Source organism: Gossypium hirsutum, chromosome A02 (assembly GCF_007990345.1).
Source record: "Gossypium hirsutum isolate 1008001.06 chromosome A02, Gossypium_hirsutum_v2.1, whole genome shotgun sequence".
Classification (NCBI taxonomy): domain Eukaryota; kingdom Viridiplantae; phylum Streptophyta; class Magnoliopsida; order Malvales; family Malvaceae; genus Gossypium; species Gossypium hirsutum.
The window spans coordinates 95,375,056-95,394,178 of NC_053425.1; the positions used below are offsets into that span (position 1 = coordinate 95,375,056).

Below are 19,123 nucleotides of genomic sequence, written 5' to 3' on the forward strand. Positions count from 1 at the left end.
AAGTTCGTATGACCCGAAGTAAAGTCTTAATATACTTAAACATGCATGTTCTTGAATGTATGAAAATTTAGATATTCATGGTATGATAATTCATGTAATGTGCTTGTGTGAATAAAAGATGATAAATGTCCCGGTTGAAATAGAAAGGGAAATCCGACGGATAAAGTATGGCTTACATGACATAAGATCCTACATGTGTTGTAGAAAAAGATTTAGCCCGGACGGGTAATCCAATGATCTCAATATAGAAAGGATCTAGCCCGGACGGGTGTTCCTTGAGTGATTGAGCCTCCCGAAGAATATGGGTGTATTAAGAATTTAGCCCGGACAGGTAATCCGATTGAGGACTGCATTTAGCCTGGACTGGTAATTCAGATCCGAGCTTGTGAGAGCAATTGTCATTGAAAAGGATTTAGCCTGGACTGGTAATCCCTCCATAAGATATAAGGTTCATGGGAGTGCGTACTAGAGATGATCACTTGTATAACTTGACGGTAATTGGGCTATCCATCAAGATTTCCTAGAAATTCAACAGGGTTAACAGAAGAAATAGAAATGTAAATATTGAATTGATGAGCTCATCTAAGACTAATGACATGATGTATTGTTATGAGACTAACTTGATGATTGAGTGCATGTGATAGGAAAACTATTTCATACTTGTTGGAATTATTGCTTAATATGGTTGTATGCTAATTAACCGATAAGTTTGCTTTCTAGTTATCCGAACTTACTAAGCATATAAATGCTTACTCCCTTCCCTTTTCACTGTCTTACAGAGCTCGAGGACTCGTGAAGATTGGAAGATGGTTGGAGAATCAACACACTATCGACTTGTCCTACTCCGGTATATAGATACTTTTATTTTGTTTAATGGCATGTATAGGATTTTTTGTTATTTTGTTATATGTGTCATTTGGCTAGCCATTGTAAGGGCTTAAATGGTATACTTATTCTTTTGTATATGGCCATGAGATATGGCTCATATTGATGTAGGTTGTAAACCTACTAATGATGCATATCTATGTTTAAGTGTTTCATGAGATATGATGATGAGGCTTATCATAAATGGATAATTGAAATGGGACCTAAAAATTTGAGAGTGGACATAGCGTACAATGGTATATGGTTATAATATAGCCTAAGTGTAAAAAGGTAAAATGTGCTATGTTAATCCTTAATACGAAAAGGATAAGTTAGCATGTACTAAACCGACGAGATGATGTTAGCGTGCAATTGAGTTATGTCAAGGTTGTTTAAGAGTATAATTAGGCCATGTTACATACCATTGAAATCCTTAAGTGTGTATGGATGATAGAGGGTGACTAAAGGCTTGGAAAATGGCCCTAAAAGGTCCACACGAGTAGACACAGAGGCATGTGTCTAGGCCGTGTGTGACACACGGTCAGCCCCTATGGGCGTGTTGCCCGGCCATGTGTCCCCTGCACTTAAAATTTTAGGTCAATTTGCATGGTAGTAAACACACGGGCAGAGACACGGCCATGTGTCTCAACCATGTGGAGGACATGGCCTAGCACACGAGCATGTGCCTTAGTCGTGTACCTCAAAGTGAATGATGATCTCATAAACAGAATGTCTGGGTTTTTGGACACGAGTGATGACACGGGCGTGTGTTTGGCCGTGTGGAAACCCCTATAGGTTCGAAGTGAAAAATAAATCGAAATAATTCAACACGGGTGGGACACACGGGCGTGTGCTTTGCCTCCACACGGGCGTGTGACGCGTAACCCTAGTAATTTTACTAAAATTTTCTATAGTTCTCGGTTTAGTCTCGGGTCGCTTTTAATATATGTTTTGGACCTCGTAGGTCCATAATCGGGACATTATGATGTCATTTAGTCGGTTTTAAATTAGAATATAATTTTATAACTTGTATTTTTCGAAAGTGTCCGAGTATATGTCTGGTAATGCCTCATACTTGTCCTGATCTCAGGTACGGGTAAAGGGTGTTACACAATATGCCACTCAAGGCACCTCAAATGCAAACATCAAAATTTACCTAAACATGCATATTTGCTCATATTTCAATCTTCAACTACTAATTACATGCCTTTCAAAACATGCCATAACTTTACCACATTCAAGCTTTCACAAACATACCACATAAGCCATTTCAAAACATGCAACATAAGATGGTACAATGACATAAACCATCAAGGCATCAAGGGTAGCAAACCAAGATAACATTTACAAGTTTTACAAGCCAATCTACCAACTAAACATTCATCACAATGACATTACAATTCAACCTATACATGTCATTATAACATTGGCCAAAACATTCAAAAACTATAGATATTTATGCTGGATAGTGTGATAGATCTCTGACGAGCTTCCAAACTGATCGAGCTTTCGATAATCTATAAAACATAGGAAAGAAACTACTTAAGCACATAATGCTTAGTAAGTTCGTAAAAAATGAAACACAACTTATAATTTCATTTACATAACAATAAGTGTAAGCACAATGTAACTCAAATCACAAACTTGGCACAAGCCTAAACATCATTATCAATACACAAATTAGTGCGTTTATACATAACTCATTTGGATTAACCACATGATAAGCCATTTCCTTACTAAAACACATCATTTGAATCATTCACTCTTTCCATGAACATATGCACAATACCATTTGGAAATTTACCATTTCAATCCCTTTTCTTACCCGTTGAACCAACTAGAATATCTTTGGATACTCAGGAAAGTTCACACGAAGTGTGCTTAAACATATAATCGTAACCTTTCATTTACATCATTGCTCACACGAGCTGCAAAATGGGTCTGCTCACACGAGCTGTGGGTCAGAATGTAAGCTACACGATGCTGCTCACATGAGCTGTGGAGTATCCGCAACAAATGCAAGACCTCAGCCATCGGTAAGACATTCAAGACTAGCACCCGAAACATGAAATCCCTAATGACATGTCATTTGTATCCTACAAATTCCTAAGGTTCAACCGGGACTCGATAACCGTCTATTCATCATAGTATTGTTAGGTTTATACATCGATCATTTGCATTATAAATAACATAATAACATTCAATTTAAATACATAAACATGATAATCATTCATGCGAACTTACCTCAACGATTAGAGGCATAGAAACTAAGTTGAACTAATCTGAGGCTTTAGCTTTTCCCCGATCTAAATTCATACGTGGTCTATCTTGATCTAAATAGACAAATTCAATCTATTTAATATCCCTAGTATTCAATTTAGTTCACATTTCATATTTATACAAAATTACTATTTTACCCCTAACATGTTAACTTTTCACAATTTAGTCATTAAGCTCATAAATTGAAATCTAAGCATTTTCATCCCCCATTCAAGCTAACCGATTTCATTAGGGACCTATATCAACTCATACAAACCATCATTTCATAAATTTAACTTGAACTTGTACTATTTTTACAGAAAAGTCTCTAAATATAATTTTCATCAAAAATCACTTTACAAAACTTGTTTATTTATCATCAAGGACACATAATCTATCATTAAACATCAGAATCATACAAAAGCATGCATGACATAACCCTAAATCTTTAACATTTTTACAAATTGATCCCAGAGCTACTTAGAAAAGTTAAAACGACCTCAAAAACATAGAAATCATTAAAAACGGGATGAAAAACACTTACCATGCACCAAATTTAAGCTTGGTCGAACAAGCACTCATCCATGGAGATTTTTATTCTTTAAAATCGATTAGGGCATGGAAAATAAAGATGATACCATTTTTCTTTTCTTTTGTTTTAACCTTATATACCTAATTACCAAATTAACCTTTAAAAACTTTAATAATTTCATTAAAACCATGCCCATAAACATCCACTATCAGTTCAATTGGTCTAATTACCAATCAAGTCCCTTAGATTAAAATTCCATAGCTATTTGACACCTTTAACTAATAGAACCCTACTTTTACCCTTTTTTTACGATTTAGTCCTTTTCACTTAATTAATCATGCAAACGTCAAAATTTCTTATCAAAATTTTAATACGATCTTACTAATGTCCCATAGACATTAAATAATAATAAAATAATAATTTACTCATCGAATTTGTGGTCCCGAAACCACTGTTCCAATTTCATTGAAAACGAATTGTTACAATAATAATAAAATTTTAATTAATTCCTAACTGGATCTTTATAAGGACTTAACTAAAACTAAACAGTAAACACACTTATACAAATAGAAAACAATCAGGTCCAAAATCTCACAATCCACTACTAGCTAACAGAAAGATCCGTCACAAAAATCTTACCACGAAGAAACACTGATTGGCGAATTCCCTATAATACCTAAGACAAAACATAAAGGCCACAATCCTATACTTCGCCAAAAAATGAACCCTTCAACCGAAACATTACAGACCGGCCAGATTAACCAAACTGTCTGTCAATCATAGCGCAATATTCATTACAATTACACTACTAGTGGATAGGGCACAAATCAGCCTTTCCTTGGCTTAACCTAGCTAACTACCCACCCACACAAAACACCAACCAAGACTACATTGAGTGGAGTGTTACACTATATATCAAATAGATAAATTCAACCGATTGAATTTAATTTTTTTTAATTCAATTTTGACATCATAATTTTACATAACGAGACGCAAACAGAAGCACTCAAAAACCTCTCAACAAGCTTTAACATTATTTTTTAACGTTTATCGCAACAACCTATTAATATAGTGTTGCCCATAAATATTACCGAAAAACTTAAATTTGAATTTCAAAAAGAAGTGATGATTTTTATTTTTTGAAATTACAAATAAAAGTTTGAGTATAATTATAAATAATAATATATATATATTTGAATAATTATATTAAAATTAACTATTAAAAAGCATAACAGAATTGATAATTAAAATAATTTGAACTTAAAATTAAAATAAATTTAAATATAACTCACGCATTATAAAATTTGAACTAAAATTAATAAAATTTAAAATAACAATAAATATAATTTATATAAAATGAAACTTAAACGTAAAATTTTAAAGCGAGGTGAAGCTATATGAATTAAAGAAGGTCGTCATTTGTTCCAACCAAATTCATAATCTATTGTAAAAACATTATAATAATAAGTTGAATTTCCTTTTTCTTTTTGCTTGAAAGTGTCATTAGTATAAATATTATATGGTTAAAAGTATAACATATAATGCTTAATCAATTACAAATTAAATAAATTTTATTAATATAATACATAATAATCAAATAAAATCAGAATGAGATCAATCAATAAATAAGTAAATAAAATCTAGGCATAATGTATATCCATGGGGTTTTTTACCAAATAAATACCAAAAAAACATAAAAATAGTATAAGAAAAATGTTATGTACCAAAATGGTACACTTGGGGTGGTGCCGCCTATGTCAGAGGCGCCCACCCCAATTCTGACAAAAAATTTAAAAAAAAAATAAAAAAGCTATTAAAAAAACAAAAATAACAGCTTTTCTATTATTATTTTTTCTCTTCTCTTTCTCCTACCTTCTTTCTCTCTATTCTCTCCTTCTCTTTTTCTTTTTCTTTCTTCTTTTTCCCACACCGGTGCCCCCCTCTCTTTCTCCTTCTCCTTCTCTTTTTCTTTCTTTTTCTCTTCTTCTCCTTGCTTCTTGCTTCACCTGAGCTGCTGCTGAACTTGGGGACCTTAAAATGGTCCCCAAACAGAAAAAACCAAAACAGAAAAAACCAAGGAGGTATGCATCCTTGGTGTCGCTTGTGGCACCTCCACCTTCAGTGCCACCTCTGCCAGAGGCACCACCGGTGCCGCCTCTGACATAGGCGGCACCACCCCTGGTATACCATTTTGATAAATAGTATTTTTCCTATATTATTTTCATATTTTTCTTTTTTTGGTACTATTTTAAAAAAAACCCAAAAAAGTGTATAGTAATATCTCTTTTTTGAATAATCTTATTATAAGTTTTGATTATATTTACTATTTGTGACATAAAGTCTAAAATTATATATAATTTTTTTCAACCCATAAATAAGAGAATAATGCATTTCAATACACGTAAACCTACTTTCTCTAATTCACTTTATTTTAAAGGCAAAGGTATTGATAAAAAGATTAATTTTCATTTCTTGACAGATAACTGCCCACTGTTTAATAACAGCAAAATCCAATTACAAAAAGTTGAAAATATAAAGTAGAAAATATTGCCATGCCTACGTGTATGCATTTATCTAACATGTACAAAAGCGACGTTTAATAGAAAAATAGGGGCGGGGATTAACAACAGTCGAGACATTAGGCTTATAGATTACGTTTGAGTGGACTAATTCCATTCTACTCTAAATTTAAATGTTTTTTATATCCATTTCATAATATATACAAGTTTGTAGTGCTTTTTTTTAATAATATTGTTTTTAAAATTAATGTATTTCATTAATACAACATTGATAAACAATAATATAAATATTTAATGCAATATTTTAAAAAAAATTAGTGACGTGATATTACATAAATTAAGATTTCATTAATAATGTCAGCTACGGCTGAAGTAATTTAGAAAAATATATTAAAATAAAAAATACATTGCAAAAAATTATTTATATGGAAATTTTGAATAAATAAAATTGCAAATAAATGGTTCTTCAAGGCTCAAAGAGACAACCTCAAGTGTCATATTAAGGGTACACCAAAGTGTTGGAGTTTGTAATTTTATATTTGAATTTTATGATCTCTAGGTTTTTGGATGCGTGAAGCTAGTATTCCATATGCATAGCTTTGTTAAATAATTTGTGTTGCCTTTGGTCATTTTCTTAATTTATTATATTAATTATTTAGAATAAAAGATAGAAGTAATACGATTTAAATTTGTGTTAAATAAGTGTTTAATAAAAATTTTAAACACCATTTAATACAAATTAAATAATTTTAAAATATTTGTCGGATGAGTTAATGTATTAAAATCAATTTAAGGTGGGAAGAGACTATGCTATCAATTTTATAAAAATTTAAAAATAGTACAATAATTAGTAAGTATTTAGTACATTAATAAAGCATATCACATTCTTAAAAAAAATTTAAAATTAACTAAAAATTTCAAAAACCATAAAATAAACATAAAAATTATGTTCAGTATTTCCAATTGTTAAAATGTTAATATATACTCAACCAATTTTCATAACAATCCACCCACTACACTGACATATAACTCTGAAATATAAGCTTTTTTAAAAAAATAAAAATAAATTTTAATTGTGAACCCTTTATTATAGATGAAAAGGTAAAAAATCAATACCTTGAAATTATCGTCCTACTACCCTGAATTTTATGATGGAATTTGCATCTACTTTGGACGAAAATTATTTAGCTTTTTTTTGCTTTTCAAATTATTCTCTCATAAAATCATTTATTTGAAATTTAATGATTTATCTTTTAAAACATAAAAAATAAGAATATTTAAAACCTAGGCTAGTTGTAGTAGTAAAACATAGGAGTTTTTCAGGCCAGAAAAGATTTAATATGATAATATTCCCTTGCATTTGCATGCACCAACAACTCATCATCTTCAAGAGCATTCTAAAGAGAAATCTTTGTATTTATATGATCCTTCAGCATTTGAGGTGGCAAATTCCAAAGCCCTAACTTTTACTTCACCATGCAATTTAAGTAAATAAGTTTTAACACATGGCGTTTTCACCCTCCTTGCATTCTAGCTGATTCATTACTCCTTCCACGTGTCCACATCTTGGCCTTCCAAATGTCTAATCATAATGAGCCATCTATCAGGGTTCCCAATTGCCAGCCTCAACCTATTCTGTCCAAGTAAATTTATATGAATTTTTAAAATAAGAAAACCATTTTTTAATATCGAGAAAATAAATTTTTTTAAATGAAAATTTAAGAGGGTCATGAAGTTTCTTGAAATAAACGCATCTAATAATAAATATATTTTTATTTATTTAATATTACTTTTGGGTTAGGTTCGGATTGAGGTTCGGTTGAAGACTTTTAAGCCAAAGATAAGCACCTTCGATGCCCCCATCCACCACCCACCACTACAAAGGAACCCCACTTGTTTTCTTTCTTCTTCTCACCCCTTCTTTTTTCCCTAGAAAAATTTTAAAAAGTTTTTCCAAGAAAGTTTCTCCCTTTTTTTTTTTCCTATTCTTCTTTCTCCCAGAACTGGCTCCAAATGATCAATATTGATCAAGAAACAACGGTTAGAGAAATCAAACCAAAAAGCAGAAGAATCATGGTTAGCCCTTCAACCACCTTGTTCAGTTATATATATCTATCTTCCTCAATTATTACTTTCTTTTTCTTGGTTTTATATTAGTATTTGGTTGTAAAAGGATACTGTCATTGAGATGATGTGATGATATTTTTTTTTGGGGGGGGAGGGGGTATAATTCAGGGAGGAGGTGGTCCGGATTATGATGATGATAAAGAGGAAGTGAAGTGGCCGCCATGGCTGAGACCACTGCTACAAACAAGCTTTTTTGTTCAATGCAAACTCCATGCTGACGCTCATAAGAGTGAATGCAATATGTATTGCTTGGATTGCATGAACGGTGCTCTTTGTTCTCTTTGCCTTGCTTATCACAAAGACCATAGAGCTATTCAGGTACCATAAGTAGTTGGATTTTTTTCCCATTTCTGGGCTATTCATACACAAATATTCCATTATCATGAAGTTATCCTTGTTTGATCATAGGCACAAAATTATATGAATGTACATTGATTTCAGCAATGTCATGTGCCTTTTTCTTTGGGTGATTGACAAAAGGGCAACAGGCAATTAATTTGTTTTTTTAATCTCCCTTCTTCTTTTTTTCAATAGTCAAAATAGCTTAAAACTATTTAGAACAGCAATAGGACATTGTTGACCAAATTTTTTGTGCTAAAATTTGGGGATGGGTTATTGTTTGATGCAGATAAGGAGATCTTCATACCATGATGTGATAAGGGTTTCTGAGATTCAGAAATTCGTAGACATAACAGGGATTCAAACATATATTATAAACAGTGCGAGGATTGTGTTCTTGAATGAAAGGCCTCAGCCTAGGCCTGGCAAAGGTGTCACCAATACTTGCCAAGTCTGCGAGCGCAGCCTCCTTGATTCCTTCAGCTTCTGTTCTCTTGGTTGCAAGGTAATTCATTCATCTGCATTTACTATAATTCCTCCAATCTTTGGCCCCTTTAAATTTTTTTTATGGTTGTAATTAAACCATTTTAGATTGTTGGGACATCAAAGAACTTCATCAGGAAAAGGAAAATGTGCAAGGAAACAGACGGGTCGGATGCTGAGTCATTGAATGGTGTTAGCAATGGAAGCACAAAGAGCAAAGTACAAAGCTTTAGGCCGTCGACACCGCCGCCAACAGCCGTGAATTACAGGACCGCCAAACGGAGGAAGGGAGTTCCTCATCGAGCTCCAATGGGAGGTCTCATCATAGAATACTAATAATAACAACAATAAAATGAACTTCTATATATATTTTTTACCTCGACTGATATAGTAGGCAATGTCAGCACCTGAGCCTTGTGCCTCAAGAGGCCGGTGTTAGAAAGGAAACCACCATACCAATGTCATTATTGTACATAAAAATAAGCAAAAAAAAAAATCAGAACTAAATTTAAGATATGGGTTTGATATGATAAAGATGAAAGATCAGTAGCTTGATGAGTAGGCGTTTGGTACTTCATTTTTTTTTTTACTGAACTTTTTTATTGTATTATATGTGGTGTAAAATGTGTATATATAATTATAATTTATATATAGAAGATGGGATGTATTTTACAAAGAGAAATTAAAATGATACTGTGAAAATGAAATTAATGGAGTGATGAATAGACAATTTATAAATATTCTTTTGTTTTTGTTTTATCTATATATATTGTTGCAGTGATGTACTGTGCTGGTGACAATTCTTTTTCTACGAAAGTACTTAAACACTGCCATGAAAATCTTGTCAAAAACGCGACCAAAAGGCGCGTAGGCTAAAGTCTGGTGCTTTTTGTTGTTGAAGTTGAACCAAAATGATGTAGGAAGTGGAATTTCTCTTTTTATTTTGTTCCGAGAGTTTCAACACGTTTTCTCTCTAAACGCACTATAATGGAAGTAGCTCTTGCTTTTAGAAGGAAAATAATAATAAATTCAAGTTAAATAAGATTAAGAAATATATGAAAATTAAAGGCTTAATACTTGTTTGATGTTGGGTGGTTTTGTACTCAAATCTGTGCTTTGTCTTCATTACATATGGGATGAAAAGTAGTATGATTATGTTGTTTGCTATAATTGAAGGTGTTTCCAAGGCTTTAGGAACTCTAGTTTTCCTTTAACGGAAAGCTCCATAGCCATGGCCATGCATTCACCCCATGGTGTGCTATTATTATCATTATTCAGGAAATACTGATTTTGAATTTCATAAACAATTAATTAACAAATGTTTAATTAATTGAACTCCTCTTTTAGTTATTATTCTTGATGATCCTCAACCTCCATTTTAAGTAATTTTCTCAAGAAAAGCACATTAAAAGTTTTAGAAAAAGAAAAAAGACCACACCAGGAATATTTTTAAGCTCGGGATAATTCCAATATATGCTTATTACATTTTTTTTTCTTCTTTCTAAAATTCGATTCCTTTTAAAGAGGAATGATTTTCCAAATTTCGTAAATTTAATATCTCTCTTCATTCTTTTTTCAATAAAGATGTACTTTAGATTTCTTTTGTACTAATATCTTTCATGGGAGATCAGTAATTGTAATTTCTAGTAAACTTGAATTAATTTGGATTTAAGAATATTTTAGTTGAAGCCAACTTCACTATTTATTTAAATTTAAATATAGTTTATATAAATATAAATATAAAATAGTTTTTCATATTTTAAAATAGTAAGCGAATAAGTAAATTTTTTTGAGAGAAAAAGTATCATGGAGGCTTCTGTGTTAAAGTCAGTTTGCATTTTGCCCTCTTTACTCAAAAAATGAGTAAATTAGTCCTTGCATGTTAGATCAAAGAGCAAAGTGATTATTTCTATTAACAATTTCATCCATTTCAACTATTAAAAATTAACATTGTTGATAGAATATCCAGACAGTTACAAATGGCATGCCATGTGTACCTCATGTTGATATACAAGGACTAATTACTAACAGAAAAAATGAATGAAATTTTCAACAAAAAGACTAGTTTGCTCTTTGGTCTAATAGACAAGGACTAATTTGTTATTTTTTTGAGTAGGCCTCCACGACACTTCTACATTTTTTCCTGTTCAAGTTTCATCTCATGTAATCGATTGAGTCTTAATTCAATAGGCAACAACATTGTTGTCAATAGAAAAGGATGTGAGCCCAAGCGTGTTCACGCACGTTTTACTATCCTATTTAAGGGGTAGGGAGAAGTTATGAATAATTTTAGGCATCATATTAAAAAATATTTGACCTTATGTATGTCAACTGAGCCATTGGTTAATGTGATATAAGATAAATAATATTATGTCAATATGAAGTATACATAAACTGTCACGTGGATTGACATGTCAACATCATAAAAGAAAAAATAATATTTTTATTAAAAAAACAATTTGAATCATTTTGAAAAAGTTAATAATTAGATTTTAAATAAAAAGAAATTAACAAAGAAATTATAAACCCCTGTAGTATAAACATTTCTACTAAAAGAGTTGTTTTTTTCCTTTCAAAAAGACGAATGAAAGAAAAGAAAAAGAATGGGGTAGTTGGTTGAGTCCCTGGTATACCAAGAATACAAGTAAATTTAACAATATTTGCAATCACCTCATCAATAAAAATTTAAATTACAAAATGAACCTCATAAAAATTGAAAAATTATAATTGCTTGCATTTGCTGGTAAGATGTTGACAATGACGCATATTTTGTCTTTTTTCACCGGTAATACCGGTAAGGCCGAATTTATCTTTTTTTCTGCAATTAGTATTTAGGAAAAAAATATTGTAGTGAAAGCGACGGAGTACACGCCGCCTTAGCAAGTCGAAGCACCTTGAAATTGCCGTCGTAATCAAACCACTTAAATGCAATCAGGGATCGACACGTGCCCCCTCTAACTCCAATAATTGTCTCAGCCGTCCGTCGCATCATCAAAAACAAATACCTATCTTTGGCGTTGTACTTTGTTGAATAATAGTGGTGGCAAATCAGATGGGTTATAATGACATATTCAGAATAAATTAATGTTGGCATTCATTTTGTTAAAATTTTAGGTTTTTAATATTAATATATTATATAGATGATTTTTATTGATTTGATATAAAAATAAATATATATTTATATTGCATTTGTGAAATTTTTATTATAATATTAACATTAAAGGAAAAAGTTAGCCAATTTCACTAGTTGAAATAATATTTCTAAAAGAAATACAATCAAAATATTACATTTTAATTTAATAAAATTCATATATTAAATTCTAAAAAAAATCTAAAATGCTAATCATATCATCTTTGTATATTGTCTTAGTTAGATTCTAGTTTGAATTTTCATCAAGCATAATCTGGAAAAATAAAATAAAATCTTAACTTTTAGAAGAAAATTATATTAATTAATTTAATTAATTTTAATATTACAGTAACAAATTGGTTGATAATTTCAATAAATTTTTAATAATTTAATTAATTAATTTTGATGTTTTTGAAATTTAAAATTTTAAGAATCAATTAAAAAAAGAAATTTAGAATTTTTAGCAAGGGGATAAATAAATACAATTTGACAATTTTTAAAATATCATTTTAGTTTTTGCCATTTTTTCACTTTAAGCCTTAATTTTTCTTTTTTACCCGGACCAATACGTAAAAAAATAATTTTTTTTGGGTAACCAACATAAAAGCAACCTAGAAGTTAGATAACCGTAATTAAAGTTTAAACATGATGTGGCATATATAGTTAACCGCCGTTAGAGATTTAACGCTTGGATGACTAAAATGAAAATGTTCTCTAACGACGGTAAAAAAATGCAAGGACTTCTTTTTTGGCAACTAAAATAAAAACAATCTAAAAGTTGAGTGACTAATTCAATAGTTTACCTAAATTTTTATATTAAATATAGTGATGCACTAATTTGAAGTAGTGTACAAAACTTAGTAAAAAAATATAAAATTCGAAAAATAGATTTGAATAAAAAATTTTTGATCGAGGTTTAAGGTTTGAATATAATTCATCATGTTTTTAAATATTGTAATATATTGCTTCATTTTTATATATAAATTATGTCTTCAAAAACATATAATATTATAATATAAAAATAAAAAATAAATATTGTCTATATTTAAAATTTTAATAAAAATCATATAAATTATTACATACTAAATTAGAGTTCCATAACTTTTAAAAGAATAAAAAATAATATTGGTGGACTTAAAATAAATTGAGATTAACTATTTGTATATATGGACGGAGACGGTAATCAAGTAGGTTTGGGTTGAGTTATTTCAAGTTTAAGCTTTTTTAGGTTCAAGCTCGAGCATTTTGGGTTTGGTCTTTTTTGGATTTGAGCTTTTCGAGTTTAAGCTTTTTTGAGTTTGTTTTACATTCCATGTAATTGTATATATTTATATATCAATATAAAATATTAATTTATTATATTTTAAGTAAATTTTTATTGTAATATAATATATTAATTATATTTTTTATTTATTAGCATAAAAATGATATATTATTAATTTTTTATATAAAATCAATTGTATTAAATAATTTATAATTTCATTATAAAGATATGAAATATTACAAGTTAATTATATTGATTTTTAAAATAATTTATTAGATAAATTTGATTCTCAAATATTACATTGTAATATTATTATTTACTATAATTTCTATTATTATTTAATAAAAAAAAGACTTTAACAAATGAAATGAATTTGCTTTATACATTTGCATAACCGAAAATTTTTATGCTTACAAAAAAAAAAAACCTTGCCGAGTCAATCTATTTGATCTAAGTCTTTCAAAATTAACAATTAAAGAGGTACTCCTAGAATGATGGTTTCTTAGATAGCTTTCTCTTCATTTCTAAAAAGAAGTAAGAATTATATAATTCAATATAAATTTATATTTTGTTGACTTGAGCCAATGGTTAATATACTAAGAAAATAAACTATGAAGAAAAGTGATAGCGAAAGTGGGCACTTCGAAAGTGGACACTTTTGATGGCACTGTGTAAAACACAATAGAAGTAAGGGACAAAAAATTGTATATGCAGTTTAATTTCCAAACATCTGCGAAGCCTAGCTCAATGAGATGAATTCACTATCTTTGAACTTAATATAACAAGTGACCTTAGTTATATCACACCTCGGTATAGTAACCTCATTTTTGTATCCCAAAACAAGATCTCTCACTTTTAAATTCTCCCCTTGAGAACTTAGGTTGTAAAACCAAACAACAAAATGTTTTACTCTCTTAATTGCACTCTTATAGAAAATGTTTCTCTATGAATTGACAAGTGCTCTCAATACTTAGTACACAAACGTATACAAGTCTATCAACATATAGAAGTTCCAAGACTTGCTAACACACAAAAGATCAATTACAATCTAAATCTCTATAAATATCAACTAAAATAGCTAAATACAATATACTAATAAAGAACATAGTAATAAAGACCATAGTAAAGTGGATTGTTGGAAGATATGTCTTTAATGCTCCCAATCCAATCTCCACAAAGCAAGGAATTTGATATGCATAATCTAGTATGATTCAATCCTTGATATATGTTTCTCCAAATGAGTTGATCTCCTAGGCTTGAATACATCCACAATATCAACATCGATATAACCCAATGATTTTGTTTCAGAAATTACCAACATTCAAATACAGCAAGTAATTTGTCATGATGACTAAAGTAGGCACTTCCATAGGCACATAGGCTGCCACTTCAAAAATTTTCCTCAACAATCTCCCACAGCAAATTTTTGAACAAAACTACTTAAGGCAGGAAGTTAATCAACAAAACAAAACATAGCTCCCCCTCAACACAAACCCTTCAACTTAACATAAAACATAATTAAATAGATCAACCATCAATGGTTTGTCTATAATTATATCTAAGTAATAAGTGAATAAGTAAATGTAAACCAATGCAAATATCTAACAATTATAAACATTCCAAACTCTAAAGTTAAAAACACCAAGATTACACAAAAAAATAAAACAAAAACAAAAAGAGACATCAAAATCATCATCAACAGTAGAAACTTCAAAGACTATACACCTCTTTTTGGTAAAAAGATTGCCAATTCATTAGTTTCATGAGAGAGCAAGCAATTCATTTTGTAGGATATCACGATATCTGATTTTCTATATCACATTGACCTTGACTTGAAGTCTAGTAATAATGAAATTGTGTAACTCAATAGAGGAAGTGAGATCATCAACCATTCACGTTTTGAAACCTATAGAGATCGCCTTAGTGCCTGCAAAAGTGGTCATTTCAACAGTCTCTTAGACTAGTTCATCTTTAGGTTTTTCTTCATTTACTTCATCATGTTATTCTTCAAGATTAGTATTAGCATATTTTCCCTTAAGCCATTTTGGAGAGAACTTCAACTCAGAAACTATTTTCTCAAATTGCTCTGCGGCTTTAACAAGCCTTGGATTTTACTTGAGAAGAACTTGGAAAATAAGGGGAAGAAAGGGTAAGAGATACCTTTTATGGTCCTTTTCAACATGTTTGAAAATTTCTTCATACATAAGAAGGCCTAAATCAAATTCCACCATTTCAACCAATTTCTTGAGCAGCGCTACAACCTTCTTTCTTAATAATCTCTTTGGCTATTTTGGAGCCAATTCATAATGGCAATGGCAATGGAAAAAAAAAGCAGCATAACTAGTAGACAAGGACGAGGCATGAATGTTACCTTTAGTAGACTAAGATAGGTGAACATTGTTGGTGATGATTGAAGTTGTTCTATCCAAAGACTCGTCCAACTCAACCATGTTTTGGCAAAAATAGTTTATTACCTTTCTTATTACCTCTAGACTAAAATTATAGCATAACCCTTAAATGAACAACTTATGATAGAGCTTACTTTGGTAATCATTTATTCTCAACAAGTTGGCATAAAATTCAAAAAGCACTTGTTTGACATAAGGTTTCACATAACTCATAGACCCATTAACCCATTATTCTCCAACAATGTATTGATTTCATGATTTGCAAAGCTGACTTCTTCAATATTCTATTCTTAGACAAAGTTCTTCTTAATCAAAGAGATATATCTCTTAGAGCATGTTGGGATAAGGTAGTTGATGCGGTCGTTGAGAGCACCAAAAATATCCTATCCCTATAAAATAATGAAAAAGAATAGTATAAGGGAAGTAGGGTCAAATCCCCAGGGACTGGATTTGCACAAGTGCTTGTTCCTCGAAATCTTAGACAGAATTATGCCTAAGAAAACCTACGTACTTGGAAAAAAAAACAAAATTAAAAGTTTTGATTGAATTGAAATTATGAAAATAAAAAAAAATAGTAGAGATAAATAAAGTTGAGGAAAAAGAGTTCTTATGGAGAGATTCCAACCTCCAGTTGTCTCGATCCGCCTTGGGTTCAATCCTCGGCTTTTAGGTGATTCTTCTCAAACAGAATAATCTAGTTATAGTGGAAGAGGATGCCTACGACCATCAGCTCTAAGATTTTAGAATTATGATTTAGAGGAACCTGACTCTAGCCAACAATCGCTTTTGTGGGACCATCTTATGCTAGATCATCACTTCTCAATGGAGAATGCCACACCATTTTGTCTTTTGGGCTCGCCAACCTCTAATGCAGTAAGCTAACGAACTAACTGTGCAACCTTCCCAAAACATACAAAGCGGCTATTCCTTGCACAAGTTGAAAAGATCACCTTTTAAGGGACATGGACGGAAGCGTCAGCCCTGTAATACGAAGAAACGATGACTACTCGCTGAGAAGGCTAAGCATGGATTCTAAGCCTCATGAACCCTTTTGGGGAATTTCAACAAACTTTAGCTAGATAAGTTTAGTGGCTTATGATTTTTGGGGAAAAAGAAATAAATGTAATGGAAATAGAATTTTTATTGAATAATATGAAGGGAAATAAGGCTAAACTTTTTGGGATAGAGTGTTTACAGAAAAGATGAGTCAAATTTGTGTCACTCCATCCCCTATTTATAGTACTAGAAAACCTAATCTATTCCTAATTAAATTCTAAAAGATAAATACAAATAAATAAAGATAATTAAAGATAAATAAGGATAAATAAAGATAAAAGCTAAAATTAAATCTAAATAATAATCCTTAATAATTATCCTAATATAATTGGAATTTAAATAGAGTCTTGTGCTATAAAATCTCTTCTTTGCACTATTGCCCCAAATCTTCCACAATTTGTATTTTATCTTTAAATTCACGCTTTTAGCCCCCAAATTTCCTTTTGCCTTTAATTTAGTCCCTATAAGATAAAAAGCCATAAATAGCTCAAATTAGTAAGATCATACTAAAAATAAACATAAAATTAATACATAAAAATATGTCATTCTAGAGTATTATCAGTAGCTTTGATTCTTCTTTTCTAGCAACGCTACTTCTTCTTGCCTTGCCTTTGTTGAAGCTTCAACAAGCATTGTAGGGATTCGAGCTTGCTTCATTTTCTTATTCTTTTACTAGGAAATGAGGGGAAAATTAGGACGTTTGGTTCTTGTTTTTTTACCAAATGCCTTCTTTAGAGGTGCATCCTTGTCAAAGCTTGAATCTGTTTGAGTCTTTGAATCATCAAACTATTCAGAAAAGTTTTCATATACAATATTTCTTTTCTTAGATTCGTGTAACCATGGGAGCTTGTCCTTTTTTACAGAAGAAAGGGTGGCAAATCTTTATTCCATAACTAAGAGAAACCTTCTTTACTCGATCTAGGATGAACTAATGAAAGTGGGTACTTCTCTGGCCACTTCAACTTCATCACTAGAGGCATCAAGTTTTGACTCTTCCTTTGTCACTTTAGGGTTCATAAGGGCATCAACATCTTGAACCTTATCTTCTATAACTTGCTCAGTAACCACTTTAGGTTCAACAATATTAATGGTAAAAATAGAGGTATCAACAAGACTCTCAATTGAAGCAAGTAAAAAAAAAACTAGTAGCAACATTAACTAAGGTGTCATCGATAGTTGAAACAAGATTACCTTGGTCAGTAACGACTTGGATTAGGGAGTTGATTTTCTCTTTTAGAATAGAAGTGTGATTGGGCATCAGAGGATTGTCCCGCAAGGCATCTATTTTAGCAACAACCTGCTAAGTCTTTCAATAGGGTTAGATTTCTATTTTTGTCTCCAAAGCATTTAATGTATCATCTCCCCTACCTCAATGGGGGTAATAGAAAGAGACTCCTCTAAATATGTATAAGAAACTAGACCAATGGGCACTTTTTGTGAACCACCCTTCTTTAATGTGTAGGTGAAAGTGAGCATTTCGATTACCACTATAGCTAATAGTTCTTGCACATCCATTGAAAAGAAGGAAGTAATGATTCCTTATCATTTCATTATTGTTCTTGTTAAGCCTTTTCAAACTATTCAGTAGAGGTTATCTTGTCATGGGCTATTAAAAAGTTGAAAAAAGAGTTTATTGAAAAGATAAAGAACTTTGTAAAAAAAATAAGAAAGTACTTTTTGGTAAAGATTCTTACTTTAAAGTTGCTAAGAGAGATATAAGAAGGCAAGTGAGATTAAGATAAGCTCTACCATGGGTATTTATACCCAAACTAAGTAGGCACCTCCTTTAATGGCTTCCTTCCAAGATACAGAGAAAAAATCTTGAAAATATTTACCCACCAAAAATAAAATATTTCATGCCAAACATTTTCACAATACACCAAACTATTAAAAAATCACCAAATTTACCAAAATATCAAAACGGCATCAAGCATAAGCATTTGGATACCTTCCAACAACAACCGAGACCTCAAACTCAGTAGACCATAACTGAATTTCTCAAGCTATCAAACTTGGTTGAATTTAAAGCCTTGGTGAATAAGTTAGCTAAATGATTTTAAATGGGAAAAACTTTAAATCAATTGAACCATTATATGAGAGGAATCTACCATCCTCTAGTTGCTTAATTTGGAACCCAAGAAA

At 31.0% G+C, this 19,123-nt stretch overlaps 1 protein-coding gene across 2 annotated transcripts; it reads left to right on the forward strand.

Annotated features, from left to right (window-relative positions):
* Positions 1 to 7,968: 7,968 nt before the first annotated feature.
* On the forward strand, positions 7,969 to 9,861 carry LOC107951758 (protein RGF1 INDUCIBLE TRANSCRIPTION FACTOR 1). Of its 2 annotated transcripts, none has more exons than XM_016886894.2 (4): positions 7,969 to 8,250; positions 8,410 to 8,619; positions 8,930 to 9,145; positions 9,232 to 9,861. In XM_016886894.2, the coding sequence occupies exons 1-4, from the start codon at positions 8,188 to 8,190 to the stop codon at positions 9,457 to 9,459; spliced, it is 717 nt and encodes a 238-aa protein (XP_016742383.1). In that variant the 5' UTR covers positions 7,969 to 8,187; the 3' UTR covers positions 9,460 to 9,861. The 2 variants fall into 2 exon arrangements, with proteins under 2 accessions (XP_016742383.1, XP_016742384.1); XM_016886895.2 differs by having other exon boundaries at positions 8,026 to 8,250; positions 9,250 to 9,861.
* The last annotated feature ends 9,262 nt before the right edge of the window (positions 9,862 to 19,123 follow it).